The sequence below is a fragment of the Hirundo rustica genome, chromosome 4 (genome assembly GCF_015227805.2).
Source record: "Hirundo rustica isolate bHirRus1 chromosome 4, bHirRus1.pri.v3, whole genome shotgun sequence".
Lineage (NCBI taxonomy): Eukaryota > Metazoa > Chordata > Aves > Passeriformes > Hirundinidae > Hirundo > Hirundo rustica.
The window spans coordinates 62027945-62051237 of record NC_053453.1 but is presented as its reverse complement, the minus strand read 5'-3'; the positions used below and the strand labels follow the sequence as shown (position 1 = coordinate 62051237).

At 40.8% G+C, this 23293-nt stretch overlaps 1 protein-coding gene across 1 annotated transcript in view; it reads left to right on the top strand.

Moving 5' to 3' along the window:
• The window catches only part of ANO2 (anoctamin 2), a 148216-nt gene extending 129342 nt beyond the window's left edge, over positions 1-18874 (top strand). Inside the window, exons 20-25 of the mRNA XM_040062298.1 lie at positions 1129-1277; positions 9354-9506; positions 9615-9667; positions 11231-11412; positions 17036-17141; positions 18593-18874. Of these exons, the coding sequence (XP_039918232.1) occupies positions 1129-1277; positions 9354-9506; positions 9615-9667; positions 11231-11412; positions 17036-17141; positions 18593-18874 (925 nt within the window). The remainder of the gene's footprint in view (positions 1-1128; positions 1278-9353; positions 9507-9614; positions 9668-11230; positions 11413-17035; positions 17142-18592) is intronic.
• The last annotated feature ends 4419 nt before the right edge of the window (positions 18875-23293 follow it).

Genomic DNA, 23293 nt, shown 5'->3' with positions numbered 1-23293 from the left:
CCCCTTCCCCCAAATATTCCTGTATCCAGGCCACACACCTACAGTTCAAAGGGTTTATCACAAGATGTGGGGAAAGAGTTTGTCTGCTTACATTACTGGCAAAACATCACTGGAATTAGTCTGGATTTCCACTCATGGCATGTATGTGAAGAACTGTAAAATAGTGCCGTATATTTCTGTGGAAGATAAATATCATCTGCAAAAGAAAAATGCACAATAAGAATGAACCTGCTATTTATGCTAATTTGACTATATTTTGCTGCCTTGGTTTTGAAGAAATACCTCATTGAACTGTGGTTTTCCATGGGAATTTCTTAGTGTGCAAAATAGCATGAAGTTGATGCATATGTATTTAAAATATCATGGTGGGGGGGACATTGGGAAAACTGCTCTTTAATTTAAAATTATTAATTTTACTATAATTTATTTGTCAGCGTCATTAAATTTGTATGCCCATCTCACTGGGACAGTGTTTGATACTGCTATTCCTACATTCTTGCATCCTCTTTGTTTGGAGATAACCCATAATCACAAAATGGCCTGGGTTGGAAGACACCTTGAATCTCATCCAGTTCCATTTCCTGTCATGGGCAGGGACAGCTTCCCCTATCCCAGGTTGTTCAGAGCCACATCCAACCTGGCTTTGAGACTTCCTGGGGTGGGGCAACCACAGTTTCTCTGAGCAGCCCATGAATGTCTGGTAATATTTTACCTTAAAATTATATTATACTGGATGTTTTCAATTTTTATAGTGAGATAAAAGGGTGCCTGTAGTAAACATGTGGAAAGAAACCATTACATTTTGTGTTTTGTTAAAGGAGAGGTGCTCACTCTTTTGTTCTTGAGAGTACTAATTACTCACATTATTTAGTTCCAAGAATCTTCAGAAAGATCCTGTTGGAACATAACATCTTGACAGAAAAAATATTATAAAGTACTGGCTTCAACGCCAGTAGCTTGTACCTGTCAATAAACAACAGCAGAACTTCCCAGGATGGTGTAAACTCACCCTGTGATGCACCAAAGTAACACAAGATTAATTTTGTGTTCCTGTGCAAAGACTTGGTCCAAATTTTTAGGGGGGAAAAAAAGAATGGACTTGGTTCAATCTGAACTTTTGTTCCTCAGGAAGCTCAAGAAACTCTTCAGGAAGCTGAAGGATGAAAGAACTGCGCTAAAGGAAATGGACACCAACAAATCAAAGGACCCTCAGCAATGGGATCTTGACTACATCTTGGAACCCTTCACCGGGCTGACTCCAGAATACATGGAAATGAGTAAGTTTTGGGAATTTCCTTCCCCTTTCTGCAGTAACCATGGCTTTACATAGGACTGCATGTCAGAAGTGGTCATGAAAAAGGAGGAAAAATACTCCAGCACTTGTAGTTTGCAGAAATTCCTTGTGAGCCAGCAGGGCTATGAGACTACTGTAGTGCCAACAGAGGAATAATGATGAATCCAGTATCTGTTGATACTTTTGCTGTCAGATTCCAGTGTTCCCAGCTGAGAAAAGTGCGCAGAAACCATTTGGCAACAGAATCAATAGCTATGGTTAGGAGGGATCTCTGTAGATCATCTGGTCCAACCTCCTGCTGGATGTTGCTCAGAGACTTGTCCAGAGGGGTTTTGAGTATTTCCAGGGATGAGACTCAGCAACTTTTCCAGTATTTGATCACAGTTACACCTAGGATTTTTTAATGTTTAAGTTTCACTTCCTACGTTTCCAGTGGTGCCCTGTGCCTCTTGTTCTTTCACTGGGTGCCCTCGAGAAGGTTTTAGCTCTGTCTTCCCCAACCTGCCACATGGGTAAGATCCCCTGAGCCTTCCTTTCCTGTGATACAGCAATCCCAGTGCTCTCAGCTTCTCCTTCTTTGTCAGGTCCTTTGGACCCTTAAGCATTAAATGGCTCTCCAGCGGATTCACGGCAGTGTGTTCATGTGTTTCTTCCACTGGAGAGCACAGCCCGGTAGCTGCCTCATGAATAGACTCTGGAGAGGCAGGGAAGGAGAAAGCAGGAATGTTGTGGGTGGGTGAGTAGGAAGAAGATAAATAATCCAGGAAAACCCAAGCTTTAGGACATACAAAAATTCAGGGAGAAGTACAATGGGCATGATGTCTAAAACCAGACATCTATTAAATATTGAATGTGGCAACTCCTGTTTTAACAAGTCACTATTCTCAAAATATCTAAAGATGAACACATTTTATGTCAAAAAAAAAAAAACCCAAAACCATATATGGTTTATCTCTCTATACAGAAACAATCTTGGTTTGTAAATATAATTTATAATCTAATTAAAAATTAATACATGAAAATTTATAGAATGGGAGGTTTCTATAAATCTATAAATTTGTAAGTTTATGCAAGGTATTTTGCATGATGGCAGATTTGGGGATGTCTTATTAATATGTTAAGGATCCTAACCTTGCCCTTGGTAGTGCCATCAAAAATCCCTCACCTCCCATTATCTCCCTCTCAATTGTTCCAACTCACCTTAGAATCTGTCTGTGTTGCCACTTCTATTACCTCGTCCTCTTCTGCACATGATACGTTTTTGAAAATTATCCTTTAGGACGGATTTTTTTTCCATAAATTACTTTAGCCCAAGACGATTTTTCTTCCTGTAGACTTTAAGCAAACCTCTAAGCAATATTTGAAGTTAAGCAAAGATGAAAAAAGCACAGACTTTTTTCCCTGTAATTTTTTTTTTTTTTTTTTTCATTTTTATGCTCAGAAATAACTCATAAATATCTGTTTTTAACAACTCAAATTTCTTGGTTAGCTAGGTCTAAGGACAAGAACATGTAGTTACCGGTAACAGATATATACTGGTATGATGTTTGTCTGCATTGCTGGGGTTTGCCGTCAGTGGCCTTGATTCTGCTGTGTGAAAAGCAATGCTCCAATGCTGCGAGTTTGAACATAATTTCCAAAATGCCAGATTTGTTTTAGGGTTCATTTAAGCCACCTACTCAGAAAGGAAGCAGGCCAGTAGTCTGTCATTCAATGAGGAAAAGCTACAGTGGGGTTTTCCTTACCTGTGTTTTGACTTCAGAATACCTCTATGAGCTCCCAAGTTTAGCCATTTGTTATGCTGTCCCTTAGGGAACTGCTTGTTTGTTTTTTTAATTTTAGGAGCAATTTCTAGAAATTGCCAAAGTGAGTCAAACTGTGGCCATTGAATTGAGTAGGCTAATGTGGTTTTTTGGTTTTTTTGTTTCCTTTTTTTTAAAAAAAAGATAGAAATGCAGAAGTACCACCGCAGTTTGTTAAGGTTTGTGGGTTTCTGTTCCAGAGCAGTGGTCCCAGCCCCAAGCCTGCCAGAGTTTGAACAATGCTCTCAGGAACGTGGTGGGATTCTTGGGCTGTCATGTTCAGGGCCAGGAGTTGGACTTTGATGGTTCTCTTCCAGCTTGGGATATTCTGTGATTCTGTTCCATGGCCCTGACTTGTAGTATCAGTGTTTAAGCCATGATGTTGTGAATCACTGGACACTAAGCCTGTAATTTAGATCAGTCCCTTGTGCCGGGATCATAAACCACAGCAAGTGCCTCAGCCTGCAGCCACTCAGGGATGATTCAGGGAAAATGAATGGATGAATTATTGATCTAAACATTTGTTTACAACAGGAGGATTAGCTTCCCAAGTGGAGAAGCCTCGCAGTGTGCCAAGCTGTGCCCTGCCTGTGGGATTTGCAGACAAATGTGCAGCAGATGAAAGCCAAGCTGCACCTCCCCAGCCCCGGCTGCTGCCCTGCATCCCCATCCCTGCTCTCAGCTGTCAGATCCACTGCTCAGACCACCCACGCTGGCAGGAAGCACTTGGTGCAGCTCAGCACTGACCCTTGCCAGCTGGGATTGTTGTCAAGGGCACCACGCTGCAAGAGGCAGCTCAGCAGATTATTTACCTATTTCTCTAATTTTGAGCTGGGAACAGTGGGAAAGGAAGCAATAATGCAGAAGGCCAGAGGAAGATTTTTTTTCCTCCTGAATTGCTTAAAAAGGCAGGTTGCTGGAATGTAAGAAGAGGTGTGATATTAAGGAAAAGAAATCTGGCTAAGAAATAACTTCTTTCTTAGTTTTCACACTGATTTACTCAAGCAACCTCCCTCAGGCATCAGTGGCAATCTGGAATGAAGCAGCTGAAGGAGGAACTGTAGAGAGGGCTTGCTGCAGCCTTTGGGTTTCCCCGTGCAGATGGTGATGGGGTTTCATGCAGAAGCAGGCAGATTATGTATCCAAGTGTGAGTAGTCACTACATTCAGGTTTGTCCTGCCTGGATGCTCCTACTTCTGAGTATGGATGACATTCTTAGCTAAGACTCTTGCCTCCAGGTCTACCATTCACCAGGCTGTACCTTAATCACAGGCAGTCCTTGCTTTTTTATCACATATCTGCTCTCTTTTTCTGATTTCTCTCAAAACCTGGAGTCTGCTCCAGTCCCCACAAGACAAATCACACATTCTCTTTGCACTTTGTTTTGAAGCAAATTAATTCCATTAAAGCAGAACTTCTCTGAGGGACAGTGCTTGCAACAGTGTCAGGATGTGTTTTGCAGCACGATGTGCTGCAAGTAAAGAAGTTTTTGATGATAGTTTTTGATACCCTGTCACCCTGGTTTTTCTGAGTTTTTTAAAGCCTTTTGATTGTTCATAAAATGGAGTCAGACTTTTTAGCTACTGTACAATATTAGGAGCAGTTTCTGCCTTTTCTCACATATGTAACACAAAAAAATCCTTTGTTTTTCATTCTCTGTCCTCTGTTCGCATATTTCTAACCTGAAAACAATTGTAACTGACAGCTGGTCTGGCCATTCGGCTGGGAGGTGAAAACTCCAGAAGCCAATCCACAGCCAGACCCACAAATGTATAAAAAGTAAGAAACAAACAGGCAGGAGGGCTCTCAGCCTTGGCTCAGCCTTGGGCTCTCTCGGAGGAACTCTCTGCCCTGCAAAATCTCTTGTCTCCATGTGATTGCTTTGCGTATACCGATCACAATACCCCACTTAAATTTTGAGATGCCCATTTCCAAGCTGTTTTCTTTTTTGTTCTTATTTCTCTTATGTTCTTTTTTCTGATTCTAACAATCCTAAAGCCTTAGAGAGACTTCCACCTTCTCCCTCTCCTACCCCTGCCCTCATTTAAATCACAGTAGGTTCATAGAAATAGCAAGTTTTACAGGTTATTTTTTTAACCTCTTCTATTTTCCCATTTGGGAAAGGTGACTCTGTCTTTGTTCACTGGAATTTGTTTCTGCAAAATATCAGTCCCTCTAGTCCATGCCAACAAATTACATTAGCTCTAAGAAGGAATTTTTTTACAATGAGGATGGTGAAACCCCTGTCCAGAGAGGTGGCGGATGCCCCATCCCTGGAAATATTCAAGGTCAGGTTGGATGAAGCTCTGAGCAACAGGATCTAGTGGAAAATCCCCACTCATTGCACAGGTTTGGAATAGATGATGTTTAAATGTCCCTTCCAACCCAAATAATTCTGTGGATAATAAGATTATTTTTTTAGGGTAAAAGTCTTTGAATCTGATTTCACCAGCAGACTGTGCTGAGCTTATTCGTTGTGCAGGCCTTGGCAGGCAAGAGCAATCTCCACAAAGATTTGACTTCCATCACTGACATTTCTGATGATTGTTTGTTTTGATATTATTAGCTGACATATTCCTGCATTTCTTAGTGGAGACACTTAAAACACTTGAAAATTTTCCTCAAGTAATCCTGAAACATAAATTGTCACTGTCAACATGTGTCAAATTTATCATTAGCACTTCCTGCTTCCAAAACTGTGCAAAGACCTTCGACCCAGGCCAATATACCATTCCATGTGCATTCCCAAAGTAGGTAGCACGTACAGCAATTTCCTCTTCCAAATGGAAGCAAGGTTGCAACGTGTGTAACTGGCCTGCAGTGATAGGAGTTGGCAAGAAATCGATGTTTAGAGTAGCAATAAATATTACTAATGAAAGAAACTTTATTAAATTGGCTCCAAGAGGGAAAGGATGCACATGAATGTCTGAAATTTATACCACTTGTGTTTCCTTGAGAAGAAACTGAAATCAGCAATGATTTTTAGATTCCTATTTCATTTGGTCTTCCCTTCTCTAGTCTAACCCCTCTAGGAGTCCAGGCTTCATGCAGCAATTGATTAAAAATATTTTTCCTCAAGGAGAAGCAATAATAAAAGGTTTCATCATCCAGCTTCTGTTTAAAACAATGGCACAAGAAGAAAATTATCAGATCTAAAGTCTGTAGCTACTGACTACTATAAGGATTAATCTGAGCAGTTTGGAAGATTTTCCCCTAAAGCAGGAAAAGCCATCAAAAAGGCAATGTGTGAGGCAGAAAAAGAAAAAAGAAATCTCTGAAGAGAAACCTGCATTTTTCTGTAATCTCTATAATGAGGATGGTTTTGAAAAAAATGTTGGTGGTTGTGTGCAGGCTTGTTGCATACATTTACTACAGAAGAGTTATAAATTACACCTTTTCCTTAGTTTTTCAGCCAGACCTTCTTGTGTATTGAAAAGTTTCTTCCTAGGATTTGGAAAGCTGCTTAGCACAGAAGTGATTTTTCTACTTTTTACTTCCAGTAACACATGATCCTATGACAGATAATATTGATAAAGAAGAAGAAAAAAAAGGCAACTTAATCATAAATATCTTGTCTTGGATGAGGCTTTGAGTTAAAAGATACTTGGGTTACTCACACTACTGAGCATGTAAATCTTGTAGAACATGAGTGATCCACACCCTGGAAAGTTTTGTGCTGGGAAGTGATTCTGTTTCCCTCACACAACAACAGCAGCCACCGCTCTCGAGATCCATAATTTAAGTGCTTTGATCTGTGCTCTTAGTCATAACTTGGGAGATCAGACTTGGAGGCACAGGCTGTGTTGCTGTTGGGCTTGGGTTCTGCTCAGGCCCTGCACACCTTCTGTGAAGAGCAGACTTCTGAGAAGGGCTGTGACCTGAGACACTTCCTTGGATGCTATTTGTCCTTCAGAGTTTTGGCCTCTGGCCGAGGCTGGATGAGGTGTTGCAGATGTGGCATCAGGTGTTGCAAAACTCAAGGGTTGACTCTGTCTCCTTGGCCTCTTTCCTGCTCAGCTCAGACAGTAAAGGCACCACTAAGGTGTGGTTTGGGCTTTTTCCCCTCATCAGAAGTAGGCTCTGTGTCAGTGACAGCACATCCAGAGTCCTGCCTGGATGCCCAAAAAGATGATGCTTCCCAGGTCCCTGAGCTTCCACTATACCCAGCCTTCAACCCTTTTATTTCCCAGTTTGTGCTACGAGCCTGGGAAAAGTTCATCTCTCTTTTCTCCAGGCTGGCCTACCAGGGGAGTAGGAAAACTATGAAACAGGATGGATGGCCAGAAGTCCAGCTCCTGGCACAGGTCTCTTTAGCCTTTTTCCTGTACATGAAGAGCTTTGTATGGAGACCTTGTGGCATAAATGTGAATGCAAAAAGGGTATTTAAGGGTTGCAATCAACTTTTCCAAATGAAAAAAAGGTGTCTTGGTGCCAACTGTCCTTGATGGAAGAGTTTGAGTGTCCTAAAATTATTGTAAATATTTCCAGTGTGACCAGACAGGCATCCACAGAACTCCAGGAGGCTGAGATGAGGTTCCTTATGGTATCTGGGCAGCAATTTTTCTCTTTGTAGTCGATTCAAGTTTGTTTCTAGAAACACAGATCACACTCAACAAGTACCTGTGAATTGCTGAGACCGTTCACAGACTCCTCTGTTTAATGATTGTTTGCTAGTTTGTTACACAAGGCAGTCAAAATTCTGGATTTGGCTTTGGGATTGCTTTTTTTACCAGCTTTTTGCATCATTTACACTTTCATAAGAAGGAGTTGAGAAGGTTGAAGAGATTTCAAGGTGGCCACACAAACACTTCTGGGGCAGAGTTTTCTGTGAATACATATTTACACAATTATCCAAAAGTCCTTTGCATACCTTCAACATTTTTTCATGAACTTGAAAAAATATTAAACTGCATTTTCCCAGGCAATGAATGAAGGGGTTACAAACAACATCAAAGCAAATGTGTGTGTGGTTTATTCTTAAAGCATTGGAAATACGTCTTTTATTTTCCTTTTTATTTTATTTTTTTTTTACAGAATCCTCCCAGCTGTATTCCTGCTAAATTCACTTAGAACCAAATAAGGCATATTTTGGGGCTATGTATTTTTCTAAGCATTTCACAGTTTTGGGGGGATATTACTTTAACATCTGGTTTTATTTCCTTGTTAATTCCTTTTCCTGACTCTGAAAATAAAATAGTCAGGAAAGTATGATTTCAAGGGTAGGATGTTTGTATGCTTTGAAAAAGCTCCATCTTAGTTTATACACTTTATCTCAGAACAAAACAATAAGAATGAAACTCTAAAGGCCATATAATTGATATACAGAGATTTCACTTCTGTGTGCAAATAGATTGTCCCTGAGAGGAGAAAGGGGAAATATCAGAGGACTTGCAACCTGTACACAAAACAAAAAATATGTACGTGAGAGAATGTCCTGGGGAAACCTGTTTCAAAAGTTAGTTGTAGATTGTAACAACAGTGCTGAAGGAAAATATTTTGAAGTGTAATATTCTGCTACACAGAATATTATGCTATTTTCTCAGTAAAATTCCTCCCTCAGTGGAGACAGAACTTATACAGGTATTTGCCAAAAAATGAAGCCATAGCAAATATGGCATTTAAACACACCAATACTTTTGCTATGCTAATATTTTTTTTTAACTCTGAGATTTAGATCACTGTCAGGTTTATTTTATATATATATGTCACCTTTATTCAGATTAATAGAGGAATATTTCCAAACTTGAAAGATATCAGTGACAAAAGGATGAAAGTTCTGCACAACACCACTGGTTCCTGCATCCACAGAGACACTTCTGTTCTTGCATTTCACAGGCTGCCACCAAGTTTTTCAAAGGAAGCTGGGAAGAAATAATGGCACCTTTTAGATTTTCTCATTTTGCTTGATTGTGTATCATTTTCCTTACAGGGAAAAGGACAGGAAAGAAGCAGCATGAACTAATCAGTTAATTATGTATAAATGAAGAAAAATAGACTCTGGACCCTTTGTCCTTTATTAAATTTATTGTTTCCCTTGGCTTGTGCTTGTGCTAGCAACCTGAAGCTTTATTGGAAAGATTCACAAAGCAGAGTGTCTAAATTCTGCCTTTTCATAGCCCTACTCTGGGATATTTATTCCTGGGACAAAACTGGGAAGTGGAATTTTAAGGGGTTGGTAAGGCACAAAGCTAATCAACAATTTGCTGCTTCCTTCAGAAGCTATCAAAAAACGTTGTTGTTTTTTATTTTTCCCTCAGTTATCCAGTTTGGCTTTGTCACACTCTTTGTTGCCTCCTTCCCTCTGGCCCCTGTCTTTGCTCTTCTGAATAACATCATCGAGGTTCGTCTTGATGCAAAAAAATTTGTTACTGAGCTGAGGAGGCCAGACACAGTGAGAGAAAAAGATATAGGTGAGTAATGAAAGAGCATTACAGTGAAGATAAGACCAAAAATACATTAAAGAAAGAAGAAATTCTATAATGAACCCATTAATAAGTTTTTTTTTCTTTCACTTACAGGTATTTGGTATAACATCTTGAGTGTTATTGGAAAGCTTTCAGTGATCATTAATGTAAGTGTTTGGTTACACCAGTTTCTAACCATGATCTTGGGAGCTTATACTCTTCCTTCAATCTGATTTAAAATTCTTTATAATTTATTGTTTATAATTCTTTATATTTTATTGTCACTTCAGCATAATTTAAAAGTGGCATCTAATTTTCTCTGTTGCTCAAATACAACAGAATACAGACATATTATGTTTATTGTGCTATATGTGATCCCTAAGTAAAATTTTCCTGTATATGCTTTAAAATAAAATAAAATATCTCTCAGCTGTCCAGCACTGAGCTGTGCTGGAAGGGAAAAACTCTTCAGCCTCTTGTTTTTCTCAGAAAACACTTTGCAGATTTATGGTCCTTGAATATTTCTTGTGTTGCTCAAACTCTGGAAATACTTATTTTCTGGTGATTCTATTAAAGTATGAGTTAGATACCTTTTCTTGAAAGAAATATAAATACGTGCGTACTCATTTGAAAAAAAAAAAAAATACTGAATGCCCAATTCTGCTTCTCCATCTGGATAATATTGACACAGGAAATTATTATTTAGCAAAATATAGTTTTAATTCATCATAGGTTGGGGTTGGATGGGACCTTAAAGATCATCTCATTCCAAGCCCCTGCCATGCACAGGGACAACTTCCACCATCCCAGACTGCTCAGAGTCCCATCCAGCCTGGCCTGGGACATTTCCAGGAATCAGGAGCAGCCACAGCTTCTCTGAGCAACCTGTGCCAGGGCCTCACCACCCTCATGGGGAAGAATTTTTTCCTAATATCCAATCTAAACCTGATCTGTGTAGTTTGAAGCCATGCCCCCTTGTCCTGTCACTCCAGTTCCTTGTCAAAAGTCCCTCTCCATGTCTCTTGGAGTCTCTTCAGGCACTGAAAGGGGCCCTTAAGTCTCCTCCCAAATCCTTCAGCCTGAACAATCCCAAGTCTCTAAGCCTGTCTCCACAGCACAGGGGCTCCAGCCCTCTGATCATATTCATGGCCTCCTCTGTACCTGCTCCAACAGGAGTGAGTTCAGAGCAGAAATCAAAGGAATTCCTATTGATATGATGTAGAGACTTCTGTGACTGATTGCCTGCACAATTACACCAGTTTTATGGGATGAGGTTTACTACCAGCTTGAGATCCCCTCTCATGAGATATGTGAAGCCTGATGCTGAGGGAAAAAATGGACTTTTACATTCAGCAGGTCTGTTGTAACCACACTAAAATATAGCCCAAATTCTATTAACTGGCTATTAGGTCCTGTTGTAGGCTTTTTTCTAACTAGTGATGTACATCCTAATGGCTCCAGAGGTGAAAAAAATTGGAGCAATGGACAGTCCATTAATTGCTTTTGCTACTTTCCCAGCTGAACCTTCACTTGGAGAGACAGGACAGGTTGCTGTGCTTTAATAGGCAAATATTCTGTACCAATTCTGGCCATATAACTCTCCCTTCACCACCACTTTGAATTTACCTGAACATGAACATTTTCCCCTGAATTTATTAACCTGGAAACACAGGCTCATGATGCTGTTGTTTGTTTGTTTGTTTGTTTGTTTTTGGTTTTCCGTCTCTCAGGCCTTTGTCATTGCTGTCACCTCTGATTTCATCCCACGCCTTATGTATCAATATGCATACAGCCAGAATGGAACCATGCATGGCTTCATCAATCATACCCTCTCATACTTCAATGTCAGCCAGTTCAAGGCTGGGACACAGCCAGAAAACTCCCTGTTTGCACAGGAGGTTTCATTCTGCAGGTAAAGTACTTGTAAGGGCAGTTCGCACAGTCAAGGGAATTTCCTTGCCTCTTATGTCATTTTTCAAAGTAGGAATTGATAAAATTCACTTATATGGCCACATATTCAACAATATTCATGTGCCTTTGAAAATGTGGCTTTGGAAGGGCAGCTTTTAGAGGATTCTCGCGTGTTACAAGGTCTTTAAAAGAGTTTATTTCAGGGCATTAAAAGGCAAAATAAACAATTTAGACAGACTTGTTCCAAAGAAAAAAGCATACACTTTCTTTACTGAAAGATATAGCTTTAATTAAAAAATAATGATTTTTTAAAATGGACACCCAGTATTTAGAACCAGGCTTTCTCTGTCTTTATTAAATTCAGTCCTTACTTGCTGAGATATGAGTTTTTAATATTTTATGCCCATCTTTAAAACCTGCACCAGTCTCCATCTACATGTCTTCTACTTCAGATTCATCTTCTCAGACTGGGGAAACAAGGCTCAACTTCCTCTAAAATATGTCCCAAATACCAGATACCTATGGAGTAGTTCCAGCTTGCATGAGAGAGAAATCACTAATGTGGCTCCAACTTTCAAAGTAACTTTGTGTTTTTATAATAACATGCAGAATTTCAAAGAGCTGCTTTAAGGCATTACAACCCCCAGCTGTTCAAAAATGGAGCTTTTTTGAGTCAGTGTTATATTCAGCAGCCTGAATATCACCTTCCTTTTTGACTCCCTTGAAATCATCCTGTGCTTGGTCTCTGTAATGGCACAAAATAATTTTAAAAGATCCTCTTCCATTTATTTAAAGAGAGCCTTAATATAGAGTGGTTTTCCCTCCCTTGCTTCGGTGTGCAATCCATTTCACACTGATTTTAAGTGGGGGATGTACCTTGCCCAACTATGACCCACAAAAATGACACATCCCAGTTTCTTCACGGGAAGCAGGTAAAGAGGGGGAGAAATCTGTTCCTCCCACTCTGGCAGTGTTGTTGGGATTGCCTTTGGGGGGTATTTACCTTCTCACCTTGACTACAGCACAGGACAGATGTGTGCACTCCTAACTTTTAAGCAACTTAGAAGCATGTGAACTCTGCTATTCCCCATTTCTGCTGCTGGGAGCTTTTTATTAGCAAAATATTTCCTATTACAGAATGCAGCATCTCTGGACTTTCAGATTTTTAAGTCTGTGAAATGCTTTTACATCCTCAGTTCCTTCCATTTTAAAATTTTTTATCCCTAAATTCGCCAGTGTTTTCCTTCAACAAGCATCTTGATCCACTTCACTGTGATTTTGCTACTTTCACTCTTGCTGCTTTTTAGTTTGTGTCAGCCACTAGCCTCTGTTTAAGTGCTGGTGTGTTTGGAAACGTGCATTAACAACAGGAGTGAAAGGCACTTCTCACATTAGTATGGTTGTACACAGCCAAATACTCAACAGAGCCCAAATACAGGGGGGAGGAAATCATCTACACTGGGTACAAAAATGGTCCCTGCCTGATGATACCATCTAAGAGACTGAGAAGTAGGAAAAAATTAATATTTGGCCATGTACTAGTCTGAGTGAGACAGAATTGCGGGAGCATTTCTCTTCTCTTATCAGGAAAAAACTGGGAAAAAACATCAGCTTCCACAAACATTGTTTCTCATTATCATCTGCCTCATTATCATCTTATCAAAATCTCAGCATTGGACAGAACTATCACTGTGATAAAGTATGGGGTCTCCAACTTCTGTCTCAAGAGACAGGCAACCAAACACTGCCCCTCAAGCTGGAAATAAAATCTGTATTTCTGTTTCTGGCAAATGCATTGGGAACAAGCTGACCTCTCTTATTCTTAGATTTCTGTGACCTCTGGAGATAAATGTGGTTGCAATGAGGCTGCATTTTGCTCCTTACGGGCACTGCCAGAGATTAAGGTATCTTAAAAATAACCGTAACAAGCCAGAAACAGCTCTGCCACTGAACATACAGAATACATTCTTCAAATATTTAGAGCAGCATTTTCTGCAGTGCTGTGAACTCTTTGGCACTGCTTCCAAATAAAGGTTGCTGTAAAGCTGTTGTGATGCACAGTATTAGTTGTAATGTTACTGTTTTTTTTCAGGGAAAAATGGCATTTGTATAGCTGAAGGAAAAATAGGAACAAATCTTGCTAAGATACGGGATATTTTTGTTGAATTTTCCCTCTTAGTCTTTGTAGACTTATATGATAATGGAGTACATACAAACCTGCTGGTCACACTGAAAAAAGGAAGCAGCAGATATGGAGTCATTCAAGGGACTTTTCTTTAACATGGGTCTGTGTCACCGAGACACACAAAGCAATCACACGCAGACAAGAGATTTTCGCAGAGGTTCTTCCGATCCAGCTCCCAGCTGAGAGTGCGGAGAGAAGAGAGCCCCTTTGTTTATTTCTTACTTTTTATACATTTGTGGGTCTAGCAGAAGATTGGCTTTTTGGGGTTTCCACCCCTCAGCCTCAGTGGCCAGACCAATTGTCAGTTACAATTGTTTTCAGGTTAGAAATATGCAAACAAAGGACAGAGAATGAAAAATAAAGGATTTGTTTATGTTACATCTGTGGGAAAGGTAGAAAACTGCTCTTAGTATTGTACAATAACTAAAAAGATCTGACTCCATTTAAGAAAATCAAAAGGCTCAGAAAAACCAGGGTAACAGGTCTGCTCCAACATTCAGCAACTTTATAAAGTGTAATTGAGTTTATTTTCCTAATGTCATGGGATCCATCTCATCTATTCCTAATAATCAGTGGTGGATGCTAACATTTTTCCCTGACTAATTTTTATATACTCCTGCACTGCTGATTCTGTGATTCTGGATGTTTTCTCCAATTTCTTCTCAAAGACCTGCCAAAGAAGGAAATTAAACAGATTAACTTGACCTGATTTGAAGTTCCACCCTTATACATAGTTTGATTTTTTTTTTTTCACCAACACAATAAACTCCTGAAATACATTAATGTCTTTGTCTTAACTCCGGCTTCAGTTCACATTTGTCCAAGTGTTGTAGGGTTCTCTCCACACAGTTTCCCTTCCCCTACAATTCTCTACTTTCAGTGCACATTTTTCTATTCTTCCTTTTAACTTTTATGTGCTCTATCCTTCAACCACATTTACCACTTCATATTCTTGTCCTTTTTCAGTGGAATTACAGTTGCTTGCTATTTTGGAAACGCAATAGTCTTTGCAGCACTGTTTGGTTGCTGTTCCTACCATACCTGCTGAATCAAATATTTTAAGATTGAAGCATTGAAAAGGTGAGGGAATCAGAGAGTCGTAGAATACCATGAGTTGGAAGGGACCCACAAGGATCATAAAATCCTGACCCTGCACAGATGACCCCAAAAATCACACCTGAGGATAATGTCCAAATGCTTCTTGAGCTGAAAAGATGGTTTTTGTAAGAAAAGAAACTACCTGTAGAATCTAGGGATTAGAAAAGGCCCTTTGGAGTCCCATGTGCCAGAAAATAATTTAAAAAGAAGGTGGGGAGGAGGCCCAGCTACCTCATCTATAGCTCTGGCAACATTTTTCTTCACCATAAATCATTTGCTTGTGTTCTGTTGAGTGTAGGTTCAGCCATCACAAAGCCGTGTGATTCCCAACTGAGCCAGGTGAAATTTCCAAGGGGTCTGATGTCCTGCAGCACTTATATAGTTTGTGAAGACCAGAATGCATTAAGTGGAAAACCCACCACAGTTAGTGACCCTTCCAGGTGAACCTGGGCTTCATTTCAAGACTGGGATTGATTTATAGTGGACAGCAAAGTCCACAAGAAACTCAGTGGTTTTCCTTGGCTTTGATGTTCAAGCAGATTAAATTCAAGGGAACTGACTTTGGACTTTGATGCAGCACTCTACAGATTTAGGCAACATGTGGAAGTCCAGACTGTCCAGAAAAGTACCAGAGGGGGGATCTGGTAGTGCAGGAACAGCACAGGAATCCTAAGACAGGACCGGTGCATGCACTGCTGAACAAAACCATTCAGGGGCTAACACAGCCCAGGGAGTTCTTCCCTAAATTAACACAGCCCTCAATTTAAAGTGGTTTTCCCCTCCCTGTGGGCTGTACCTCATGTCCTTTGTCTCCAGAAGCTGCAGCACAGAATCCCATCCAGCATTCCAGACTCAGTTTCTTGGGGGTGGGGAGCAACAGGATGTAGGGGATGTGTGGATTGCAAATGTGTAATTTAACATGCAAAACCATGTGAGTAGAACTTGAAGGTAATTTTGGCAGGCGCACCTGCAAACTGAAACTGACAGGTTTTATATATGAACCTTCTCCATTATCCCCCAATGGAGGCTTTTGCACAGTCTAATGAATCTTACTGTCAGGACGGGTTTTGTGGTATTCAAAACAGATTTTCTCTTTCTTAATTTCATCCCATTACTCCTAGTCAAACACTGGGAACAGCACTAAATTATCCCTTTCAGTCCTAAGGGCACAATTTGCGCATGGTTATCATGTCCAACTGTGGCTGTTACTTACCAAAGTGGAGCAATACATGTGCTGCTCTTTAATCTTTCCGATGAGTCAGTCTCCTCAACCCTTTTACTGTTCTCCTGAACTGCCTTCTATTTGTCACTATCTTTTTATTTGGTTTCCTTTTTTTTTTTTCCTCTTTCTTTCTTTTTTCCTTCCCTCCCGAAATATGCACAGCTGAATGGCTTAATGCAGTGTTCCAGGTGTGGATTTACCTGGCCTCTTCAGAGGAAGGCTAGTTCCCCCACCCAGCACCATTGTGACTCTTGTTGATGCACCCACAACTCATACACTGTTCCCATATTTTAAACTTGTGCTAACTTGCTGGCCACTGCAAGCTCCAGGCTATTTCAACTTTCAAACACTATCCCTTCAAAGATCCTTCAAGTGTTTTATTTTTAATTATTTTCCATTTCCTCATATTATTCCCATTGTGTTTCCTTTCTCCATTCCTTATTGCTTTTTGTGTTTCCTGCTATATTCAAAACTTTCCAATTTAGGAGCATCTGTGATTTTTATTAGCCTGTTGTTTACTTCCAAATGATTGATGATACTACTAAAAGCAACAGTCTTTACACCAAACCACTAAGGCTCTGTTTTATCCTGTCCAAGGCTAGACAGTTAATTTAGGAAGTGCCTTTCCCATGGCTCCCCCTTTGGTTAATGCAAAGACAGGAATCACCACAGCATGAGGCACATTTTATGTGGACTGAATTATTCTCTAAATTAATCAAGTTTTAGGTGAGATGAATGCAGGTTTATCTCCTTCATTCTGAAAATGCCTTGGACTATTTCCCTGCGCTCATTTCAGCATTTTATTCTGTGTACATTGATGTCAATTTACATTAAGAAAATAAAGGGGACTTCTGTCAATCCTCTAAAATCTGGACATTTCCAATGCTAGAACAATGTTCTGATTTGGTTACAACAGTGAAAACCAGACCAAGTGTGTTAAATTCAGCAGAGGTAGTCTAGCTCTAATTCTGAAGTTGTATTTCGTAATAAGAGTTGAAGTAAGAACATCTGGAGGATTTGATTCTTTAGGTTTTGTGATTGGAAAATCGCGTTTACCACAGCAATTAATGGAGGAGGAAATTGCTGGAACTGTGATAACTGAGCTGTCTCCATCTCCAGGTTCAAAGACTACAGAGAGCCACCTTGGTCCCCACACCAGTATGAGTTTTCTAAGCAGTACTGGGCAGTCTTATCAGCTCGCTTGGCTTTTGTGATTCTATTTCAGGTAAGTCTGCTGAGTTGCTTCACTTTTGGTCACAGAATTAACATCATAAATGGATCCAAATGCGTGTTCCAAAGCAGCCCATGTTCAATAGACATGGAAGGCAAGACCCACAGCTTCCTTTAGCCCTTGGCACTAGAAGCGATCCTCAAAATACCCCAGGATTTTGAATGTATAAGTAGACTCTGTCAACTTTTATGCTCTCTGAGGCACCACTTGTGAAACCCACATAAATGCTGTGTAGGCTTGTTAACCACTGTTCTTTACCCAAAGCAAGACATAAACAAAAGTAATAAATCCTCCAAGGTTTATTGCAATTTTCTTGAATTGAGATCAGTATATTGTCTCCACTGTGAGGATTTCGTTAGCAAGGGATTTGCTATCATGGCTTGCCTTTTGAATGGCTTCCTTCTGCTCTCCTCCATGGTCTGGGATTGTCCCACAGCCAAACAGGGCCCATCCCTCTTTTTCAAATCTGCCTTTCTCTTGTCCTCACCTGCCAAGTGTTCCCAAGTGTTCCTGTGAATCTTGCTTGGTTTGTATTGCCCTCTTCTGCTTCTTTGCCATGCCTTCAGTAATTTTCCACCGCTGGCTGCAAATCAGTTGAAAGTAACTGGTTCTGTTGGGCTTCAAGCCCTCTGCCTGTTCTGCCAGAGAACATTCCCTGGTTAATTAGCTCCATTGTCTCAGATGTGGACAGAGAGCTCATGCTAGCAGCCCTGTCAGCCAAAGGTTCTCGCATGTTTCCAGGCATTACACAACACAGCACTTCTCAAAGCATTATCATGGCAATACAAACTCACAAAGCATGGCTTATTTATAGATTTCACAAGCAAGCAAAGCTTTTTGCCCAGTCTGCTTCCTGCTTGATATTACGAGCACCACCTGTAATCACCTTAACACTTGAGGTTTGGGGTTTTGGCTTGTACACTGTAGTTGTGTAAGAACAATCCTGCTTTTCAGCAGATGCAAGGATTTGAGAACAGAATGGCCATGAAATTTATCTGTTGTGTGCTCAGGCCACTCTGGAAACACACAGGTATCTTTGCCTTGTGTTGTAGGATTTTTGATGGTATTGGAGGATGTCCTTATATTAATGGATTCTGAACCCAGGATCAAGGAATTGGATATTGATAACGGGGCACATTTGGATGCCTATAAAGAATAATGCTGGTTTAGCTACTAAGGCCATGGATTATTTGATGATTCCATGTCTTTTCCTATTTCAAACCTAACTGAAGCAAGTGTTTAATTCAGCCTCTACGCTGAGGGGTAGCTGTGCACAAACCTGAGATGTTTCTTGAAATAAAGCCTTAATCAACTGCTTATTACCACACACCACCAGCAAAATATGTTTGACATCAGTCTCATAGCTATAACAGAAATTTGGTTTTGCTCCAGTGTGAGTATTTTGGATTTTTCACGTTGCTTCACACCTGTTGCTGTGCTTGCAGAACTTGGTGATGTTCCTCAGTGTTCTGGTTGACTGGATGATCCCTGACATCCCCAAGGACATCAGTGAACAGATCAAAAAGGAGAAAAGGGTGCTCGTTGACTTCTTCCTGAAGGAAGAGCACGAAAAGCTGAAGCTGATCGAAAGCTTTATCGCACGGGACAAGCGGAAATGCAGGAACGGGACCAAAAGCAAAAGGACCAGGGCTGCCAGCTTCTCCCAGGGTCACCGCAGCCCCAAAGGCAGCTTCACCTCCTTCAGCTCACAGCACACCGTGGTGTGACTCCTGAGGGAAGGGAACAGCCTGTGTTTACTTCAGCTTACTGTGTGATGTGATTCTGAACCTGCAACAAGGGAGGGAGAGACAAGGGTCAGGGGGGCTCTTTTGCTTCCTTTGAATCTCCAGATGGGAAGGTCTCTGTTACAATTTAAATGCCCCATGGGCTGCAGCATTTCCAGATTTTACCAGTGTGAGATGAGGGCTGTACTGGGGCTGGTTCTCATGGTGATGATGGATGTGAGCTGGGGAGCCATGCAGGAATTCTGCTGGCAGGAATTTTCCTGGCCACCATCCTTCCCCCTGCTGATGCCTGATGGGGCACAGGGACACTCCATCTTTAGTCTCTATCCTTGGGCAGGTTGGACAGATTGTGGGGAAGGGCTCACCATGGGGAAGGACTGACCTTGGAGAAGGACTGACCTTGGAGAAGTGCACACACCTCATGGCCTCATTGGCTGTAGCTGCCAGCGCAGGGTTTGCAAACGTGGAGTCTGAAGGAGCCTTTGTGCCTTTCCAACCTACACTGCCATGTGGTGCCATCTCTGGAGAGCATGCAGGGCTCTGGGAGATGTGGGAATAGAAGGAATTTAAATCACTGGGCACTTGCATCCGTGGGTATATTGTACTTTGCTTAGCAGGAGCTGTGCTGGTGAGCAGGGAGGCCATCAGAATGGCTGAAGCTGCCAGAACCGGGGAAGATCCTTGGCAGTCATTGCCTTGAACAAAAAAACCAGAAAACTAGAAACCAAACCTTGCGTGCTTGATTCTCCTCTCACTTAGGCTTGGAATTTGGCCAGTATCAAGAGGAACCATGCCACTGAACCACCGGTGCAAAGCTGAGGAGTGAGAATGGACTCAAGCCCTGTAAATCATGTGGCATCTCCATGTACGCTGCACGTAAAGTAACAAAAATTGCTGCGGTTGTGATTTACTGTAAAGTAAAATATTTTGCAGAACTGCATTTCATTGGAAGATAAACATATTCACTAACCAAGCTTTCACCTACAAGCATTTAAGGAATAGCTTTATTCTGTCATGAAAGAAAATTAAACTTTCTTAAAAAATCCGTTTCTTTTCCTGTAGATTCTGTCTCTAACCCAGCTTGAAATTTAGAGTCTGGACAAAAGGTTTTCTGCTTATTTTGTCTTCTCAACAATACTTTTAAAACCATAAAAAATGCAAACCAAAAGAAGTACTTCAGTTTCAGGCATTCTATTCAGGATTGCTCTTTAACATAATAATCTTATTTTATATGTTTCTGAAGCTTAAGATTTTACTAATGTTTTAGACAAAAAGATTTTTCTTTATGACAACTTATGGTAACATAATGGGAGATGCAAAAATAATTTCTTTTTTCATTTAGTGCCCAAACTAAGGCACATCAAAATGAGAGAACTGTTTCAAGAGTGGGCTGAAATGAAAAAGATTTTTTTTTTTTGAGTTTCATTTTTAAATTTTACTTTTGGGTTATTTATTCCTTCTATGTAGAAATGGAATTTGAAAAGATGACATAGTCTGAACTAAAATTGCAATTGTTTAACTTTGTTGAAAAAAGTCAGTCCTCTCCAAATGTTTTGCTTTTTTTCCCTGTCAAAACCCATAGTTTTGTTTTGTTTTAGTTTTGTTAGGTGATAGATTTTTTTTGTTTGCTTGTTTGCTTTTTAAGACTTTGGCTCTCTCATGGAAACCTGTGACAGGGCTGAGACATAACCTTTGATTTCCCTCCCCTAAGTTCAACATTTAAATGAGGGAACGGTTTCTCCTCAAAAACAAATGGTCTCATTTTACTTTCAAAAGGCCAACAAAGCCCTGTTGGGAATTCCACGGTCTAATGTATTAAGATAATCAATATTAATAACACGTATTCCCTCTTTTACACCAAGAGGATGTTCCGCTGATGCACCTGGGGACTTGAAACTGTTGGGGCTTTGGAAGTATCTGTGTTTGCTCTTTGCAACTCTAGTTTTTTGAAATTCAATCAATTCTCTTCACTCCAAACAGCCTCTGATGGGGAGAAAATATGTTTCTAAACAGTAGAAATAGCAATCTTTTTTGTCATAGTTCTTCCTCTCCTTTTTCTAGGAATGTGGGAGGGTGTGCAGAAATGGATTTAGAAAGGAATTGCATGCAGGTTGCACGGCACCCTCTTTGCCAGTGGCTGGTTTGATGAAATATATTCAGAATTATGGGTTTCCTTAAAATAGCACCATTTTGTACATTTTGTACATCCTCCCTCCACCCAGGAAATACCTTTTTAAAAACCATGAGTCACTCCAGAGCAGTCAGAAAAATGTTATCCCAAAGTCGAGTGCATCAGGCTGTTGTTACACAGGATTTCCATAACAAACAACTGAAATGTTTGCTGTGGTCCAAAAATGATAAAGTTTTTCTAGATTTCCTAGCACAAGGAACTAGAGAAGCCAGCAGATGTACACTGATGCTCTGCGAGTTCTCCTGAGGTTTATATATTTCACCCAAACAAGGCTGGGAAAGAGGCACGGCAGTAATCCTGGACGATGTCCAGATGGGATCCCCCCTGATATCACAAGCAGGACAGACAGCTCAATTATCTTTATCTCTGATACGCTTGCTGTTTCCCCCTTAAATTTGAGAGATTCATTCACTGAGGATTCCTGCACGTTCGGTGCCTGACTCAGGTGTGCTCCCTGAGGATTGCACCCTTTGTTGCATTTCTATGGCAACCTCTGGATTCTCCCAACACCGCTTCCCATCAGCTGCTGTAATTGTAGATCACTGATCAGGTATTCCATCATTCTCAGTTTCCAGCTTATCTTTTTCAGACAAAGCCAGACTTCATCTGCCCTCTTTTTATCAGTGGGATAATTGTAAGTCTACCCACAGAGCTCCCCCTTGCCATAGGCTGTGCCTCAGGAGCAGAGAATGGCTGTTCCAAGAGACGTGCATAGAGAGATCTCCATGGGGACCAAGGGAATAGGGATGCAAGTAGAGGCACAAAGGTAACAAAACCCCATGGGCTATTGTCACTCCTTGCTTTAGCAGTGAAAACCAGCTAAGGTCTCTGCAGGGGAAAGGGGGCAAGAAGCAAGCGGAGAAGGAATTGCGTGGAAATGTAGTGCAGAATTTCATAGCCATTATTGACCACTCCAGATATAAAGTGAAAAGCCCTGTTAAAACAGGCAAACTAATGAAAATCAACATGTCTATGTGTGCGAGTAGCTAACAGCACACCGGGTCCTACACCTAGTCCCAAACCTCCAGATCCACACTCTAAGATCCATGGAGCCTCATCAATAGGAAGATTTGAACCTGCACATCTAATCAGAGCAGTGCAAATAGGAAGCAACAAAAGGGAGGGATAGAATGGCTCTTATAAAGCCTTACCAGCTCCAACTGGATGTGACCCTGTCAGGTCAGGCAGTGTGAGGAATGTTCACCTTCTGTCCGGCAGAAACTCCATGGATTTTTCTGCTCCATTTACCACAACTTCTCCCTCAGACTGGTGGTGCAGGTTAGTTTCAAACAGCTTTCAGGAGTTATTCAGGAGAAGAAATGGACCCAGATGGAAGGAGCTCCGTGCGCCAGAGTCACTCCATGCTTAGATGCCATTGGTTAGAGGATCTGTCTGATCCATGCAGCCGTGTGAACCTTCTCACTGTGTTTATCTCTAGTTTTAAAGGGGGCTTTCAGGAACTGAGTGAAGCTGTGGGAATGTTGGCTTTTTCTGTCATGTATTCTTCATGCAGAATTGCCACCTTTTTTAATCATCAGCCCTAGATAGCTTTTTTTTTGTGATGGGTGTCACTGGCTTTTCAGTCCTCATCTCAGGTTATAGAAAACTTTGCTATGTAGACCTTTCCTGCAACTCCAACATTCATGGCACTCAAACCCTTCCTTTTTCCAAGAAGAAGAGGGTGACCTCTGTGGAAGTCTGCCTGTTAAATAAGTGGTTGGAAATACCCAGTCCACCATGCGCAATATTCACCACTGCTGGCAATAAACTCTGACTACCGCAATACAACATCTGTTGCTGCTCTGCAGTCTCACCCTTTAATTAACCACAGATGGTCTCTCTGTTCCCTGTCTGGTCTAATTATTTTGCTTTTGAAAAGAAAATATAAACCAGTTTTGTTTGTGAGCTGTTCTTTGTAGGTAAATTCCTGCACACCTTGTACTGGGTAAGATGTCTTGTGCGTCCAGGAACACAAAATTTCAGATACAACTGTAGAATTACACTTAAAGGTAGAAAGAGGAGGAGGATTTATACCTGAACTCCCAGTCCTTACCTTGCAAGGGCCATCAGTCCATGGTTCATCTGAAAGGGTGAATGCAGGCTGAAGAATATTTTTAGCAAAAAAAATTACTACAGAGTCTGTATGCATCACATGCATCTTTTTCAAGGAAAGATCTGCAAGAGTTTTTTCCTAAATGTATTTTAATCTG